Genomic DNA, 19470 nt, shown 5'->3' with positions numbered 1-19470 from the left:
AACAGATTTAAAAAAAACCAAACCAATCTTGTTGCTTTCAGACAGAGAATGGGCTAAGAGATAATGATATAAAACCAAGAGTCTCTGAATGGGAAGTGATTCAGGAAGCTGGCGTGAAACTCAAGCCCATGTATGGCCCAGGATACACTGGCATGAAGAACCTGGGAAATAGCTGCTACCTCAACGCTGTCATGCAAGCCATTTTCAGCATCCCAGAGTTCCAGCGAGCGTAAGTAGCTTCAAACTAGTTCTCATCACTAGCAGCTGGATTCCTCAATCTCTCGTTTCTGGAAGAAAAATAATAATTTAATTTTTGCCTCACCTGTGAACGGGTCTCTTTCAGTCAGTTCAGTGGCTGCTAAGAGAATTTAGTGATTGTATTGTTCTGTTCTGGAAAAGGTTGGAATACAAAACCCAAGTGGCATCTGAAATCAGAGCTTACTTAGCTTCAGTGGTGGGAAATCAAATCCCACCTTGTGGACTTGATTGCTCCATCTCTGCTTTTTATGTACATACGTACGTATCTCTGTTTGTCTTGGTATCATCGGTATCACATTATGGGGTTTTTTTGTACTGGTCCATGCCTTCATATAGCTGCAGGAATCTCCCTGTTGCTCCAGTGTCATTTGTGCAAGAAACTGTACTGGCACAAACATGTTAATAATGATCCATGGTAGTAAGAAGCAACACAACTTTTGCATGCAGGTCTGGCTAAGAAAAGTGAAACTTTCAGAGGCATTTTAATTAAAATTCTACTTAAAAAAATATAATCCCACTTCATGAAAAGGGTAGTGTGAGCATATTCTTCCACTGAATAATGGAGAGTAGAACAAAAGCACGACAGAAGAATATGAAACATTCCTGACTGATCAAAATGGGACACATCACTCCAAGGAGAGAAGCCTTTTTATAAAGGACAGTCTATGGTTTGTAATAAAAATCAGAGTGCTCTTTCATTCCACAACAGTAGTAGTGTGTGTTCTGGAAGCAAGGCTTTTAGATTTTGGAAAACCTCCCAGGTTTTCATGTAGCAATTGCCTTCTGGAGAAGAAGAGGGAGAAATCTTGTGTTTGTTTACTTTGTTAGCTGTATGGAATACAGTCTGTAGATTCATAAAGTGCCAGCTTTTCTACCTCCATTTTAAAAAAATATCAAAATGGACTTTACTAAGGGAGGTTGTTTCCACAGCATGGTCCTTGGAGTTACCTGGCACACTTAGTATCAGTGCAGTAGTGAAGATCTTTGATGAAAGAGGGACCAGGCAGAATATTTTCTTCCAGCATGGCTATACCTACCTAACCTGTTTTTTCTTGTGCTAAAGAGCAGCAGTGCTCAGACAGTGTGCTGCTGAATGCTCCGCTTTCCAACAAACTGGCTAGAACAATGTATACCTCAGTGTTTATTGTCAGGAGTTAGCCTTCGTTTCTCTGAAGAAACTCAATAGAAACATTACTTTTACATGTTTTGGTCCTGATACAAATTTGGAATTTATTTTGTGATGTTGGTTAGGAGTAAAAAGTACATTGGTTCTCAACCCAGCTCTGTTGTTTTGTAAGTAACAATATCCTGCAGCTATTTCAAGATCAAGGAATAGAATTTAAATTCCAGATGAACAACACCGCCATATCCTTTATAGCTAGAAGGTTCTAAGCAAAATTTAAATGTCCATTTCCTAATTTATTTACTATTATTTTTCCAAGATAGAAGCACTCACCAGGGATAGATTGAGTCACTGCTGTGATGCAAAGTTTGACTTGTTAGCACAGAGAAAGCCTGCTGATGTATCACAGCTGAGGATCTGTTAGGATACTCTTGAGTAAATCTAGCTGCAATATTTGAATGTTTCTGTTTTGTTTTTGCTGCCCAGGTATGTGGGAAGCCTTCCACGAATATTTGACTACTCTCCTCTTGATCCAACACAAGATTTCAACACTCAGATGTAAGTGACACTTCTCAGTGATTTACTTGGTCGAGTTAAATAACATCTAACTAATTGACTGGCAGTGCAAAAAACCACCTCTGCATGGGCTTGAAAGTGAGATATGGCACTCACAGTGTAGAATTTTTGTGCATTTAGGTGCAGGTAATGATGTTTCATCAGAGGGTCGAACACAGTAAACTTCTTTTTTTCTTGGAATAAAAATGTTCTCTTCTTCTGTGTTTTTCTCACATGTTTGTTTTTCTTCCCTACAGGGCTAAACTGGGACATGGCCTCCTTTCGGGCCAGTACTCTAAGCCACCCATGAAATCTGAGCTTATTGAGCAGGTGATGAAAGAAGAACACAAGGTATTTGACTGAGTTTGTACAGCCTAGTAACTAGGTAAAAGTGATATCCTGAGAAAAGGGAACAGGTGCCGGGCATTGAAGAACACATGTGGATCCAGCATGGGATACTTAGCCAGGTTGAATGTGGAGGATTCTAGTCAGGAATATATTAGTCAGGGGCTATTTGTGCAAAGCATTAAAGCAGTCATTGCTCCTAATAAAGTATTCTATTGCTCCAGTGATGAGTGCAAAAGTTCATAGAATTTGCAACTTAGGTTTGTCTTCTCTGAGGAACAGCAACAAAAAAGGTTATCTAAAGAGTCCTCAGTGTTTGGAAGCAAGCTTCTAAACCCTCTTTAGATTTCAGAAAGAAGTATAAAGAGCTAAAGAGCTGTTTCCAGAAAGTGTCTGACAATATTCCACCTGATTTCAGGAGAAGCTGTCTAAGTAATGCAAGATTAAGTGGTGCTGGAGGCTTTCATGTAGGTAAAGGAGGGACCATGCAGAGCCATATCCACTGTTGCTTTATTCAAGTATTTCATGGTACAGAAATCATGTAGAAGCATGTGTATGCCAGTGGGATCTGTCCTGGAAAGACGGCAGTGTATGTGGTTTTGGATATAAATTGAAACTCTTAATTGCTGGCAAACCGGAGAAGAACAATGTATGTATCCTGATTTATGATAGTTCACAATAGAAAAAACCTCGGCATCAGCTTTCTCAGAATATGCAATTTCAGAACAAAGGTATACTGAGAGGCAAGTACTTTACAGCTAACATGCTAGACACTTCTGAGGAAAGCCTGACTGATCTGTTTGTATTAACAAGGCTAACGGGCACTGCCCGATTCACTGATTTATCTTTTTACCTGTTTGTGCTTGATTTTGTGAGAAAGAAAAGCTGACAGTAGCTTAGTGGAGAGATGGAAAAGTTCATTCTCTTTTATCTAAGTTGGTTTAAGTTTCCTTCAACTTTTGGAAAATGAGAAGATTCGTTCAGATTTTTGCCTTTCTGCTCAAACTTTGCTGCTTTTGGAGTTGCCTTTGTCTTCTGTAGAGTCATCCAATTAACAGTTGTTTTAAGCAAAATGTTAATTATCGGGACTATGTTATCCATCCAAGTGAACCTGTTATTTTAGGTTTCTTTTACTATTCAAGCCACCTACCTTGAAACATCTTGTTTCAGAGTGATGCTGGTAAAACTGGATCTAGAATATATGTGTTTCCCTGCCATCCTCTGTTGTGACCCCAAGCTTGCTGTGGTCCCACTCATGTGGAGTCCAACCACAGACTCCATAGATGGGATATTTAGAAAGGAAAGGTCTAGTAATAACCAGTATTGAAAATACTACCTGTAGGCGAGACCTGTCTTTATGGAGAAAGAGTCTCTGATACCAAGCTGTAGTTTTACATGCAGCAGAAGTCATGCACGCTTCTGTCACAGAAGCATGGTGATAGTTTCCGTGGTAATAGATATTTTACTCTACCTTCATCTATGAGTTATTGATACGGTAATTTCTTCTGAAATCAGAATGGCAAGGAAAATTTGGACAGAGATAGAGTATCTGGTACAGAGTAGTTTGTATGGTCTGAAAGTCCTGCATCTCCTGAGTAATTGCTTTGTACAGTAGCTATTTGTTGTTTTGGAACAACAAATGAATCCTGCTTGTTTCCTTTAAATAAAGTTAAAACTTACCAACTCATCGCTGTGAATAATGAATAGTGGAATAGATTTCAACAGACCTCTCACAGTAAATTATGTATACTCACTGACCCGCGTTCTTAAACAGGTACAGGATGTGAATGAAGAATGATGTGCTGGAAGTTCAGGGACTCTAACCTTTCAAATAAAGCTACACCTCCATGTTTAGCCCAGTACCCACTACTAGCAAAGAGATATTGAGAACTTTTAAATGACAGATGGCTACTACCGCCTGACAGTTTTATATCATCTACTGGCATTTAACAATACTTGTGTTGTTTGTGAGTTCGGTTTAATAAAGTTGTAGTTAAATGCGTCAGATGGCTTCCTTATCGGGGAATTCCTAGCAGGTACTAGGATTTGAAACAGCTTTTACTGGTTTTTTTCTTGTATTGTAGTTTTGCTTAGGGAAAACGAAAAACCAGTTATATTTTCTCCATTCCCTCGCTCTGGGCATACAAATCTGTCTTGTCAGTTTGGGGGTGCTTGCTTTTTTTTTTTGTACACCCCCCCCAACACTGGTATATATATGCATAGTATGTTTTCATCCAGAGAGTTGTACTGATGTCTAGAATAAGTATAATTGCATAGCATTTTAGGCCTTCAGTGTTTTCAAGTGTTTCTGCTTTATGTCTGTAAAATCAATTCTTCATCTTATTTTTATTCTTTGACTTCCCCCTCCCCCACGCTAAGAAGTTCTCTAGTTTTCTGGGTCTTTGGAATTCATCCAAAGTTTGGGGAGTTGTTGCCTGTAAAAGCATTCATATGAGATCTGCAGTGGTCCACCACAGTCTATATTTAGCTAAACTGTTTTGCAACTGTTGATGGGGAAAGTATGCTAGGTATTCTATAAATACTCATACCGTGGAGCTAAAATTTTTCACCACAGGAGTTTAGTCTGGAAATGGCAGCAGTTTTCTTGAACCCACTACAAACAGGCTGAAAGCCTAAAGGGTCATCAGCTAGGACTTGCTTTTCAGTTTAGTGCTTTGCCATTTCTTCTGTTATTTTTCTTGTCCTTGAGGTGGGAAGGGTTTAGAGGGCAAGATCTTATCCTCTTCTATAGGTTGTGCCAAGGCACATTTTTCCCTGCTCAAATGGCTCAGTAAAAAGTGTATAGGTGGAAACAAGGCTTGATTCCAAACTCATTGCATTATACATCAGGGTAAATGTGCCATCTTGCCATATTCTTGCTTCTGACATATAAAGAAGCCTGGTATATAGTAATTTGAGCTGCTTTATGCATTTCTCTCCCCAGTCCTAGGTTTGATGAAAGGCAGCTGAGGACGACACTGAAGCGGTATATAAACCAAGATTCAGAAATCCCTAGAACATCTCTTTGTTCAAGCACTACTGATGAGACTCTGTCTCTTTACAGAGCCTTTAAAGAGCATCTTTAGCCTAATGCGGTTGCTGATGTACTGCCAGAAACCGAAAAAGCATTAGAATTGAGAATCTGCTTCTGATTTCAATGGGTCTAGGAATACCTTACCCTGGTGAAACTAAGAGTAATAGTTTGCTCTTTTAGTGTGTGTTTTATGTGCCTTCCATTTCATGCTGCTTTTTCTATTTTTATATTGATATGATAGTGCAACTGTAGTAAAGAATGTGATCGGCCAAATTTTCAACAGCCTCTGACATATCCTAAAGGCTACACTTTTGCTTGGATTGTCTTGAGAATTATTTGGTCTCATGGAGGATGAGGGGAAATCTGAGTAAAAGATTCTGACCCTTTCAAAAGTGTTATTTAAAAGGCATAATAGCTAGCTAGTGTTGTCTTGGGGATGCAATTTGGGGTGGTTGGGGAGTCTTATTAAAGTGATATAGAGGGTGAGAAAATCAAAACTAGGACTCTCTTGGAAGCTAGAGATTTTCTAATTTAGGCTACTTTCCTACTGATATAATTGAGTGGCTAAAGGCAGTATGTTATGATCCTTCAACATGACCAACACCTGCAAATCGCAGATTCATTTCTGTTCTTAACAACCTATCTGGGAATGCATGCTGCACACATTAGTTGTTTTCTGCTTGATTCTGTAGAGATCTCTGCAAAGACTTCGTCCTGAGTAAAGCTGCCAGCTGATATACCGGAGTGCTTCAATGCCCATGTACTTTTAGGCAGAACAGGGTTCTGAAAGGAATGTTAAATGTTAGAAAACAGTGTAGGTTTTTAGCCTTTCTGGAAACTGCTAACCTTTAGCAGACCTTCAACAATCTCTTTTAAATTGCAAATGATGTAGAAAAATCAGATTGAGTGAATGCTCTAGGAAATTTGTCATAGAACATATTCTAAAAACCTTAAATCATGTTTCTGGACCTTTCCAGTTTTTATTAAAGTGGAAACCCAGATGAAACTGAAACTATCGTTTCTCCAGTGGCAGAAATGGGCCATAGATAGATCTAGTGGAGTGAATTTGGGGTGTTTGGTCCAGGAATGAATAAAAATCCTTCTTTAAAAGGTTTCTCTTTCTTTTATTTAGCTTCAACACAATGGAATATCTCCCCAAATGTTTAAGGCTTTTATAAGTAAAGGCCACCCAGAATTCTCCTCTAATAGACAACAAGACGCACAGGAATTTTTCCTACATCTCATAAATCTAGTAGAGGTGAGAAAATCTGAATTACTGCTTCTTTTCCCTGGTTATATTAGACGATGAGGGCAGAGCTCTTATGAGTGGCTCTTTTATTTTTAATTAAAGTGTATTTTGGTTTAGAAACATGTATTTCTTTAATTCTTCTCTGTACTTCAGACTCTTGCATGACCACACACAGGGCAGATGCCACTGATAGCAACTGCAAGAGATATGAAGAGGTCAAGCATAACTGTACAGGCTATAAGATTGACAAACATATGTGACTGTCTTAAATTGCTGTTTGTTTTATGATTATATGCTATCCATTTGTTTTCATATTGTAATCTGTCTTGGAATATTAATGAATTGGGTATTATGATTATTATTCTTCCAAATTTATGTCATCATTGGGAGCAAACTAATTACCATGTCCAGTTCTTTTACAAATTCCAGCTGTACGTCATTGAATCATTATGGGAGGAAGGACTCTGCTGCTGAAAGCAAAGTGACTATTTGTCAGTTGAATATTGCTGTTTAAAATATTAGTTCCAATCACCACCAGCTCAATGCTGTGTCTAAGAGAATCATAACTGTGAATTTTAATGCTGTCTTTCTGAAAAGGAAATTTACAAATACAGGCACATTTGATTTAAAGCATTTCTTTCTTGTCTATCCTTCCTCTGTCTTTTTCCCCATTTTCCCTAAGAATCAGGGGTGTTTATTCATGTGGTACAGTTTAGAGGAAGTTATTCACATTTGCATGCATAACGTACCACATCTCAAAACACATGTACTGATTATAGGGTGGTTAGAAGACATTTTTCTGGGTTTTGTCTGATAACAGACATTAACGTGAACAATAAAGAGGAGGTATATTATTTGTATGACATCCCCATCTGGATAATGAATTAAAAGTGACTTGTTCTGTTTCAGTGCAGATTTGGAGTGGTAGGAGCAATTCTATTTACTGAAAGGATGCTCCATGTTATTTACCTGAGCTTTCTAGTTTTATTGTTACCTGTCACCTTCCTACCTTCTTCTGTTCACCTTGACTCAGTCAGATTCGTTAGGTATATACTCTGCAAGTTACTATGCAGAAAGATACTGCTGTGTATGCAGACATTGTGGATTCCGGTGGGATTCTCTGTGGGTGCAAGAGTTCTGCATGCAATAAGAAGTAAGCTGAGCTGCTAGATCTGGGTGCAAGATTGGTGTCTTTGTGCTTGCCATAAACCAGCCAGCATCCTTTGGGTTCTCTGGTCATTTTAATGTTCGTCACTTAAGTCATTGGATCTAACATTCCTTTCAGAGGAACCCTGTAGGTTCAGAAAACCCTAGTGATGTTTTCCGGTTCCTGGTGGAAGAACGCACACAATGCTGCCAGTCCAGAAAGGTCCGCTACACAGAGAGGGTGGACTATATCATGCAGTTACCTGTTGCCATGGAGGCAGCAACAAACAAAGGTAAAGAAAGAAACTGGTCTATTGATGACCTTCTATTGACTCTCTCAATCATGAGGGAATTAAGTTCTCACCCCAATGTGGTCTCTTTATATGGATAGAATGGTTCAAGGCCATATGGCAAATCAAACCAATGAACTGTTCAGGGGAAAGTTACTCTGTTTTGTTTTCTTTGAAGGAGATTTTAAACACAAATCAGTTTGTGGCTCTGTCGTCCCTGCTTATATTTTTAGGGAAGAAGAATTCTACCTGGAATACTGGCAGTTTTTCAGACAGATTTCTTCTCATACTGTGGGACCACCATTAAGTGTTACCACTCCGTAATATATCACCTAGAATGGTAGCAGTTTGTATGATAAAGGTGTCAGAGATTTGTGATTTAAAACCTTAACCTGGATTTGACCCAGGGATGTGCCACACCTCTTGTAGTACAATTTATTTACCCTTGGTTTTGTGCATGTGTGTGCCCAGAGATCCTCATTAGGATTGGATTTCCTTTGTCCTGGGCGATTAACCAGTATATAAAAATTTCTTAATTCTAAAAAAGGAACTGAACATCCTAACTAATGAATATATTGTAAGAACAAACACACACAAAATAACAAAAAATACCACTCCCAAAACCAACCAAAACCCAAGTCAGCTTTGTGTTCATTAGCAGGAGATTATAAGATCTAATGTGATAGTAGATAATAGAGGTAGAAGATAGTTTGTAATCTTTAAGGCCAAAATACAAAATTTGGATATCCTGGGCTTTAGGAGACGAGGGAAGGAGGATGAATTGGTGGACGTTGATTTAATATCAGGAGTGGTTTTTTTATGCCTGTGAGCTGCCTGACAAAGCAAACTTGGTTTTAAAGGAGAAAATGGCTGAGGAAGCTGGAGAGCTTGGAAGCAGGAGGGAGGTACTGACATATCTTGGTTGCCCCTGCAATCAGCGGTGAAAAGTCTTGCAGACTAACAACAGATGTTTGAGGTGGAAGTAAAGGGGACATCACAGGAATACTAGAAGAGGGATGTGCCTTTGGTTTCTACATAATCTCGAAATTTAAAATATTTTAAAGCTAGAAGGAACTATTCCAATTGTTTGATCAGATCCTTTGAAACAGCACAAGACAGAGAATTCCACCTACTGCTTTTCACCTAGCTTGCAACTCTTTGAACTGGACAAGACATTTTAAAAAGACCTTTTTGACTTTAAGTTTTGGAGAATTTCATGTTCTTTGTTCATCAGTTTCAGTGATGATTCTATTGCTTATAAAAGAGCATGTTATTTCCAGGTTATGGCTCAGGAGGCATATTGGTTTATGAATTTACCATATGATGCTGCTCAACTTGCCCGTGTCAGGACTCTTTCTAGATCATAGATAATCCCGTCCTGTCTAGAAAGTCAGATGACACAGATAGGCAGCAATAATTTTCCAGGTCAGATTGACCTGATGAAATGGGTAGTTCGTGTTACTGTTAACACAGGATTCTGGCTGTCATGGCAATGTTTTAATTGCCTGTTGCCCACTATTTGCAGTTCTGTGTTTTTACCACAAGCAGGAACCTTCAAAAAAGAGGTGTGGTTGTTAAGTGTAGTTCCTAACCCCAATATAGACAAAGTTATGATGTCTAGTTAAAGCCATGTAAAAGCAGTATTGTAGGTTTCTGCATTTCTACACTTGCAAAAATAAGACTGGTGAGGGATTTCATAACCATGATATTTATTTAGCTTTAATAGTCGTGTCTATTTCTCAGATGAATTAATTGCCTATGAATTGAAGAGACAAGAAGCAGAAGCTGCAAGGAGACCTCCACCAGAGCTTGTCCGTGCCAAGATCCCATTTAGTGCATGTCTGCAGGCCTTTTCTGAACCAAACAATGTAGAGGATTTCTGGAGCAGTGCCCTTCAAGCAAAATCTGCAGGAGTTAAGTAAGTGTGTGTCTGGCTGCCTATTAAAAATCTATTGATTTTTAGTAGTAGTGCTTTGTGTTTATCTTGCTACCTGGAGGTGATGCTGAGAGAAACAAAGTCATAGTGGGCTTTGGCATTGTATTAGTGTTGGGGCTCATACATGTAATGTGCAGATCAAGCCTGTTGAGAATTCTATTGACCAGTCGAGCAGGAAATAAATTGTTTCTCAACTATCAAATGCCAAGAGGTTATGCGGTCTGGTCTTCATTTGACTAAAAATGCTGAAGGGCACTGTGTGACAACAAAACAGGGTGAAGCAAATTAAGGTTGTGTTTCTTGTGAGAAAATTCTTTAGGTGAATGGAATTTTTTGTATTTGTGAAATGCTATGCTGAAAACTTTTTTTTCATGATGTTATTATGTTTTATGTTCTTTACTGTTTGTGTTTGGATTTCAACCCGTCACCTTTTGTATGCTACAGTGGCTGCATCTGTAAAGTTTGCTGTCACTTACAGGGGGCCATGGTACAAGATGGACATATAAAAGAAGGAATATGTCTTGTATGATTATAACCAGGTAGATTAAAGAACCAATAACATCTTGGGCTTAAAAAAACATTAAGAAGAAATAGGATGGCAAGCAGAGATCAGTGCAATTTTCAGGGGCATATTGCTGAGAACAAGAGTTAGTCTCTAATCTGGTTCAATTTTTATGTTAGCAGCAAGGAGTGGTTGAAAATTGGGCTGTGCAACTGGTTTGCTGTGGCTCAGTACCTTCTATTTTTAGATCACTTGCAGTATCAATGACTCATTGCTTTCTTAGATTAGCATACAGTTTCACTGACATTGTATTGAAAATTGGGAGACAAGTGCACATGATGGAGAAAAATGCAGAAGAAATCTAAAAGGTTTTTTATTAACTGTGAACATGTCGGAAGAACATTTCTAGTCTTCCAACAGATTCAGAGTTAAATTTTAATTTAGCTGTTCTTCATCCTCTAGGTCTTCAATCACATTGAAGATGAAGAATAATTTGCTATTTAAAATTTAAAAGTTTTGTGCTGCAGATGATAAAGTTACTAAAATTGCAAGGTGGCGCTAACAAGAATTTAGAAAGTAGTTATTTAGGGTATGGTAGGAAGACCTTATATTTATGATACATTTACTGTATTTTAACCAGAGTTAGGTGAATTAGAAGAAGGGATGGTATGTGGGAATGGAAGATAAAAGGAAGGATGCAGGAAATGAAATGTGGGAAAAATGGGAGCGTGGAAAGGGAGGGTGGTGGTACATAGAACATTACATTGTGTTCAAGATTAAACTTTCTCTTTTCACTAAGTGGGCAAATATCAGGGATCCCCTTAAACTCACGAGTTATCTACTTTGATAAATATTGTAGTAGCTCAGTAAGAATATAATGTAGGGGTTTTTTTATATAGCACTTGCATGTGGAAAAACTACAAATGACAGTTTTTATTTATCTTTGCTTAATGAAATGCTTTGTAGGTGGACTTATACCTCATGGACAATGATACTGTAACTAGAAAGAGAATGAATAAAATACAGATGTAACTGTTACTCCATTCTGTCCAAGATGTGTTTTAACTCTGTGCTCTGAAACTATATGACATATAGCCAATATGTCATTCAAATACTATTTCCTGACATTCAACTTCAGAACAACTTGAGTAAGCAATTTTAGTATTACTTGTAGTTGTTTTCTATAATCTTCCTACAAACTGAATTGTCTGCAAGGGTTTGGGCTGACATTGAGGATATGAACGTATAGAAAGCTACTACTGTACTTTTCCACTGTGCTTAAAAACTTTTTTGTTAAATTTATGGTTGTAAAATCTATCACTATTGATCTCACTAGAGTCTAGAGTTACTTATCTCAGTGTGCTTGAGGTACTGAAATCTGTGCTTCTTGTGATTTTGTTGCCTTATTTCAATGAACTGTATTTCTTTTGCTTCCCAGAACTTCTCGTTTTGCTTCGTTTCCTGAGTACCTAGTGGTGCAGATAAAGAAATTCACCTTTGGCCTTGATTGGATACCCAAAAAGCTTGGTATGTGCCTGTTATATTTACCTTTTTCTCATTCTATCCAAGATAATATGTGAGGTGTACACGCTTTGGTCTATGAGGACCGGGCTTGAGTCTCAAGTTTATGCTGTGTATATCCCAATTGAATCTTCTTTCCTTTTATGACAAATTGAACCAATCCGTCAGGTCTATGGACTTATAGTAGTTTCAGGTAGTCTGACCCCCTAGTTAAATTCTGCTTTAGTGTTCTAAATTTCTCAAAGAACAGTTTTCAGGAGAATCCTGGTTGTGTTTGGACCTTGAGTACCAGAGTCCCCTCCCTGAAGGTATAGGTTGGACCATGAGGTCATTTTGCTGGATTCATAGGCTTAACCTGTTTCTCTGCTTTTGTAGATGTTTCTATAGACATGCCAGATTTCCTAGATATCAACCACCTTCGGGCCAGGGGTCTCCAGCCAGGAGAAGAGGAACTTCCAGATATTGGTCCTCCAGTTATCATTCCCAATGACCCAAAAGGTATTTACTGACTACATTTCTCTGATTCTCTCCTGTATTCCACTTTCCCTCTAGAACATACTGATTCTCTTCAGCCCTTCACCTTTTGGAGCTATGGAGAAAAAAGCACATGTGATTCCATAACTGAAGACTCTTAGAACACCCCACAGACTTTTTTAAATTCCCTACTTGATAATCCTAGTTCTTCCAGCTTTTCTGCTTTAATGTTTTCAGGATTTATGATTGATGCTGTTGCTCTGGACTACCTCCAAATAATTCATATTTTTCTCAAATTGCTGTGCTCAGAGGTAGACATCATGTATTGTGAAACAGATTATTTCACTTGCTTTATTGGCTATAGTCTCGTGCTTACCCTGCTGCATGGTGGTTGCCTCTTTTTCGGTAGTATAGTGCTGCTCGGTGGAGCAGCTTGTGTTGCGTTATGATCTCTTCTTCTTTACCAACAGAATTGTTACATGTCTTCTATATGCATGGATGATGATTTTTACTTAAGGATGAAGGCCTTGTGCCCATTTTTACTGAATGTTGATCATCTAGAATAGATGGATAGAGAAGTTTCTGAAGACCTCTAAATGTAGGAAAATCAGCTACACACAGAGAGTGTCTTCTGTCCATTCGTTGACCCTCAGTGCATGTTCATGACTCACTTTCAGTAAAGTCATTATGCACTTGCCAGGGCCCAGTGCAAAGGACTTGGTCTCAGATCCCTACACGGAGTCTCATGACAGGTGGCAGAAGTGGAGTGGAGCATTAATCCACTCATTTCTTACCTTTACATAAGAGGTGTTACTAAACTGAGCATTACTATACTAAATTTTGTCTAAAACCTGGTGATAAAGTAGTCTGGATGGTACTGTGGCTAAATCAACCTTGCTGGTTTTGTGTACTCCCTTGTGTACAGTATATGGTCTGTCCTGGTTAGAAGGAATTTTAAAATCTGCCACTTACTATGATTATTTGCTGTAGGATTTTAGTGTTGCAGTTCTGAGTGGATGGTCATCTGTGTAGTCACAGAGTTTACTTGGATAACTTTAAACTCCTTGGTTCAAAGTGGAACAACAAACACACCATGTCTTCAGAGCTGATTCATTCACAGTAAAACAACACATAATATACGATTAGGAACAGAACTTTCCAGACATAATTGAGGTTCAAAATCTTATTCATTTCTAAATTACAAGAATTGTGAGGTTGCAGTAGGCCCTAGCAGCTGTGCATGCATGTGTAGTCCTCTGGATGGAAGTGGACTGTGCAGCTTATTAAAAAAGGCTCTGTCTGAAGGAGCTGATGTCAAACTGTGGATTAAAATATTTGTAGAGCAGAAAGAGGAGTGATTAACATGCTTTGCTGTTTTTTTTTTTTTAAATACTGTTTCTTTTATGCTAAAGTTCAGAAACAAGAATATTAGAATATAGAATACACTCCTTCCTCATTTCCTGGGTTTCTCTGGAGAATGAATTGATTTAGAGAAGTAAAATCACATTTTTGTAGTGTGACCTTAGACCCAGCTTGTTAAAATTTCCTCCAGGTGACTTAAGTTTGGGTGCCGCAGTATTTCATAGGAAAACAGTAATGCAGCTCCTCTCATGACATGATTGCCCCATTTGCTTGGATATTTATAATAGTGGTAGTATAATATCAAGCTGTATGTGTGTGAAAGGAAGCTAGTATCTGGAATTGTGTGCCAGAGCAAAATTGGCAAATATGGCAAAATTCAGTTCTCTAAAGGTTTTAATTTTGTCTGATATCCGTAGGTTCCTTACAAAGGCCTGTTCTTTTTTGTCCTCTTGCTCAATGGGCTGACCTGGTTTTGTTGTAAATGCATGAATGATGGTACCTTACTTATAACGAAAGAGATTCTTGCTTAAGTTGGTTTAGGTCAGCCTTCATCTATATTCCCTACTGATTTATAGTACCAGTGACTCTGAGTTGTTAGGGAAATTACTGGGCAGAAACATCCCTGGTCTAATTCATGGCAAAAAAATCAGGGATGTCAGGATGAACATGCCCTGCCTGTATGAGGTCAAATGTTTCTATGACTTGAAAAATATGGAATTGTTTTTCCCATATGAATCTTCTTAGCCTTCATGTAAGTCCTTTTCCCTGTTTTTTTCCTTTCTTAATTTTCAGATCATATGACGAACCATTTCATGGAGTGTATGTATCTCATTTTTCTGAGACTGGTATTTCAGCTGCTTAAAAAATTGTCATGCTTTTGCTCAGCTAATAGCTTAGCTTCCCTGTCGTCATATAGATGTGTGAAGTTTAAATAATTGCATGCTTCTAAATAACAGCTGATTTTTGTATTTGTTCAGCATTTACTTCCATGTGTACAGGACTGTTAAGGAATCTGCAGTATCATCAGCGTGGCCAGAATATGAGCTGCTGCTCATTGGCAGAATCTTGCGGTTCTGGGGGTCACAGCTACTTGATCCTGGCTCCCTCTGGACTCCGATCTCAGCTGAAGCTGTTGGGCCCTGTCATTCAGAAATGAAGTTCAGTTGGAGACTGCTACATCCAGTGGCTGTTTCTCTCACCTGCAAGATCCTGCCTTTACGGGAGGTGATTGCTTTTGGCTGCCATCTCTAGCTAAGCACAGCACCCAATTTCTTCACACCTTGAAATGCAGTGGTGGGGTTTTTGAATAAATAAAGTCCTTAAACCTTGGTGAATTCCTAAAGGATCTATGTAGATTACTGGGGCAGAAGATTACCACTAAGTCCATAAACAAATACTATAATACTTTGTACAAGGGCTGTTTTCTAATGGGTGTGGATTTACTGTGGTACTAACACAAATCCAAGTGATGTGTACTGTAGTATGTGGCACTGTGAATAACAGTAAGAAACACTATACAATGGATGAAATGAGACTTTTATGTTTCAGAAGGTCCTTTCTTGTAGCTCTAGATATTGATGAGTCTTCAGTTATGCAACTGGCAGAGATGGGTTTTCCTTTGGAAGCATGTCGGAAAGCCGTGTACTATACAGGCAACCTCGGTGCTGAAGTCGCTTTCAACTGGATCATTGCACACATGGAAGAACCAGGTCAGTGATTGGAAGGTTTAAGTTAAACTCAACTCCTGGTTGTATATTTTGGCAGTCAGTAGAAATTTTATAAGGTGTGACAGAGAAACAACAGCCCCCTTCCCCACCCCAGGAAACCTGGAGGTGTGAGTGAATTTTCCTAAGCTGCTCCTGGAATATGCAGATCTTGACCATTATGTGGCATCCTCTGCCTAGAGGAGAACAAACCTAAGCTACACCAGAAGTACACTCCTGTCCTCACTGATGGTGTGGACCAGCTCTCTGTTTTCCACCCTTTGGCTAGGTCTGTGCTGCTAAGGGGGGAGCTGACTTGTGATCAAGTGTAAGTACAAAGAATCCTGTGGTCCAAATGCTTTTCTTCCATATCAGCCTTCTCTAGCTCAGGCTAGAGCATTCATGCTGTACTTAGAGCTTGGGCTATCTACTGATGGACAGGGCTGCTAGATGTTCTCCACTTTCTGTGTTTCACCCATGCAAAGTTTGGACTCGTGATTCAGCATTGAAGTATATCTGGGCACTCTCTTGCCAGAAAACTCCAGATTTGATTGAGTTCACACTTCACTCTGGGGTTTTATGTTGCTTGTGTAAATGGGGAACAAATTTCACTTGGGCTTAGCTGACATATTTCAGCTAGGGAATCAGTTCATTTTACATCTATACATGTATCAGCTGGCTTGTCTGCTGTTCTGGTGTCATCATTGCTTCCATACCAATCTTTGCTACTCTCCTGCAGTTGTTTCAGATCTGTGATGTGCCAAGTTGTTCCAGCCTGCTCAGTATGAGTTTGTCCACCTGGATATTTTGTAATGTGCATGTTCATTTTGTTGTTTTTAAGGCTTTCCATGCATCTAAGTCCCAAATGAGACAGTGAAATGAACTTATATTGATTTCAGGACGTTTTTGAGGTCCTGTTTGTTTGTGTTTGTTGTTGAATTTCCAGTTCAGTGGGAGAAAAGAATGAACTGATGAATGTTTGTTTGTTCCAGACTTTGCTGAGCCATTGGTCATATCTGCATTTGGAGAAGTTGCTTCCAGTGGAGCAGCTGTGTTTGGAGCTGTTGGGCTAGATAACCAACCTCCTGAAGAGATGGTTGCAATTATAATTTCCATGGGCTTCCAAAGGAATCTAGCAATTCGAGCACTGAAGGCAACAGTGAGTTCCACGAATTATTGGTAGCCCCTGGGTTTTGTTTTGTATGTACTTAGTACATGTGCAGACTCGGATACCTTTGAAACATGCATATAAAAATCCACTTAATGGATGATACACATAGAACTATTCTGGCAAAGTGTGGGATGCCTGAGTCGTCTGGGTTAGAGTGGGGAAGGTGGTTTGTCTGTTTCGCATGAAGGTTAAAGTTGGGGGGTGGGGGGGGGTGGGGGAAGTGAGGAAAACTTAGCTTCTTTTACCATCTGTTGAAGAACAACCTGGATGCCTGAAGACTATGCATCTTCAGATGAGAACTGGGCGGCCATGGGGATTAGATGTGGGAGGATTTCTTTTCCATATGTCAAGCTTCTGCAGAGTGCTTATTGAATACTATTTTCTATGGAGGTAGAGTATGTATCTTAAAAGTTTTAAGTGCTGTTGAACATAATCCTTACTCTGTTCAAGACTGAGTGGTAGCACGATGCTAGAGAATGTATTAAAGGCTGTTCCTTTGCTGGTTTGACTCACAGAACAATAATTTGGAGCGTGCACTGGAATGGATCTTCAGCCATCCTGAACTCGAGGAAGAAAGTGAGCCTGCTTTGGACATGATGGATACGGAGAACAATGTTAATGCCAATATCCTTGCAGGGACAGGGTCGGAGGGACCCAGGATCAAAGACGGATCTGGAAGTAAGTTCTCCTTCAGCTTTGAACTGGCTATCATGTTGTTGCGTCACACCTACGCCATTCATAGAGCTCCTTTCTGTTTTGCAAGTAGTTATTGTGGATTTTTGGACATGATCCGGACAGTTTACTTCCAATCTTGCTTCTGGGGCTGAGTCCAGCTCTGTGGGGCTGCTAAGTTCTGTGTGCTCTGTTTGCTCAGAAAACTCTTTCCCTGGACTTACTGCGTAACCTCAGTCCAAATTTCTTGTTGCTACAGCATCTAAGTCTCTCCTGGCCTAGCTTTACTTTTGTTTTATTGCTATAAGATAAAAAGACAAAGAAAAACTAGACTGTTTAAATCTTCAGAGGCTGAGCATCCTAAAAATAACACCGCTGTTACAGACCACCTGAATTTCTGTCCTCCTGTGGTCTGATGGGAGATTTGATAAACCCTTCAGCCAAGCTCCCTGTTCTAAATATGGCGGGAATAGTTGGTATCCTGCATGTACTGCTTTGCGATTTTCTTTTGTTTTTTTCTTTGAGATCCACGGTCATACTGTTGCCACATAAACCACAAGATGGGGCTAATGTACAGCCGTCAAAGCTGTGAAGTAGGCAAAGAACCTACTTTAAGTGTAAAAGCACTAGAGTACAAAAGCTCAGCGGTGGTTCTAACATAAGGGTATCACATGCTGGCTTTTGAAGGGTCTTTAGTGCCCAGTTGTGATAACTGTAGTATGTTCTAAACTTGTACATCTGATCTTGACTGTAATGGTCTTGTAAAAACAAAAGTATTACCAGCAATTTGAGTTTTGTTTCTGTTGTTGCTGTTATTATATAAGAATTATGTTTCTAACACTATAAAGACCATTCTTAAGTCTCTTGGACATATGGGAAACATTGATTATCATTAGGTTTAAAAAAAAAAAAAAAAGATTTGGAATAATTATTTTTTGTGGTACTTAGCCTTTATAGACTGAGACCATTTACTGAGTGCCTGAAATCCTGATAATCAACATGATACTGTAAAATGGCTCCAGAAAGCCCTCTCCACCAAAATCCAGGCCCCTGTCCTTATGCAATATCCTGAAAGAAGGTACCCTTTCACTTTTGGTAGTAATTTGGGTGAATGGCATGAATGGGTGGGGAGCAAGAACCAATGCTGAGGTCTCCAGAGACACTAAGCACAAAAAAATCTCCTCGTGTTAAAGGAAGAGGTTTCTTTCCTGTCCTGTCTTTTGCGGGCTGCTGAAATGTAAACTTCTGTTTTTTGTTTGATAGGGATAAGTGATCACACTTATAGACATAGCTAATATGTGTGTGGAATGAACTCCATATCTGGCACTTTCTGTGTTTCTTCCCTGTGAACTGGGAATGAATCTGCTGTTTTCCCTTTCCTAGCAGGGACTGTGACACAGCCCTGCTGTATGCGCACAGATCTGTGTGGGTTTGAGTTGGATTGTTTTGATGTTTGATGGTGAATCTGACCACTAGTTAAAGCAAGAATATGCTGCAGTTAACAGAAATTGTGTTTGGGAATGCAGTCTGAGTTAGGAGTTAGAAGCTTAGCTGCTTCTCCAGTAATAGAAAGTTACCTGTGGAGTCATATTTCAGTGTTAGAAATAAAAGAGTTATGGTCCCGTTTGTATTTCTCAAACAGGATATGAGCTGTTTGGGTTCATCAGCCACATGGGAACATCCACAATGAGTGGCCACTATGTTTGTCATCTCAAAAAAGAAGGAAGGTGAGTGGAACTGGGAGACACACACAAGGACAAGCAAATGCTTTCTTTGAAGTGTACATCTGTCCAGAGCAGGGTGTGTATTCATGGCAGACAAAACACACACATGTTGTTACCAGGTATACCACCAAAGAAATTAGATTGTTACAGACTGTAGATGTGATGAATCAGTTCTGATTCCACTGAGGTCTGTGCCGAAACGTAGCATTGGCTCTCCTGTGCTTGCTGTTCCAAATCTCTGTTCATTTTGGGACATCAGTTCTGTATCTGGCTTTGTTTATCGGAGTTTGCCCCAACTTCCTTTCATTCCCCATCAACAGAAACCCATCAAACTACGAGCTGATACTAGTACTGCTAGTACTGCAGTGCTGATCTCAGCTGTGATTTTGATATGCTGCTATTATT

General features: G+C 39.3%; 1 protein-coding gene across 2 annotated transcripts in view; it reads left to right on the top strand.

Moving 5' to 3' along the window:
* Window positions 1–19470, top strand: part of USP13 (ubiquitin specific peptidase 13) — a 56503-nt gene that overhangs the window by 32673 nt on the left and 4360 nt on the right. Inside the window, exons 8-20 of one of the 2 annotated variants that reach the window (XM_040613772.1) lie at window positions 42–229; window positions 1868–1939; window positions 2194–2287; window positions 6448–6573; window positions 7850–8003; window positions 9744–9918; window positions 11877–11965; window positions 12335–12457; window positions 14588–14614; window positions 15361–15504; window positions 16491–16657; window positions 17185–17347; window positions 18984–19068. In XM_040613772.1, coding sequence (XP_040469706.1) covers window positions 42–229; window positions 1868–1939; window positions 2194–2287; window positions 6448–6573; window positions 7850–8003; window positions 9744–9918; window positions 11877–11965; window positions 12335–12457; window positions 14588–14614; window positions 15361–15504; window positions 16491–16657; window positions 17185–17347; window positions 18984–19068 — 1607 coding nt within the window. The remainder of the gene's footprint in view (window positions 1–41; window positions 230–1867; window positions 1940–2193; window positions 2288–6447; window positions 6574–7849; window positions 8004–9743; window positions 9919–11876; window positions 11966–12334; window positions 12458–14587; window positions 14615–15360; window positions 15505–16490; window positions 16658–17184; window positions 17348–18983; window positions 19069–19470) is intronic. The other variant, XM_040613771.1, reaches the window with a different exon arrangement.

Source organism: Falco naumanni, chromosome 13, assembly GCF_017639655.2.
Source record: "Falco naumanni isolate bFalNau1 chromosome 13, bFalNau1.pat, whole genome shotgun sequence".
Lineage (NCBI taxonomy): Eukaryota > Metazoa > Chordata > Aves > Falconiformes > Falconidae > Falco > Falco naumanni.
This window is presented reverse-complemented; position numbering and strand designations above follow the sequence as displayed.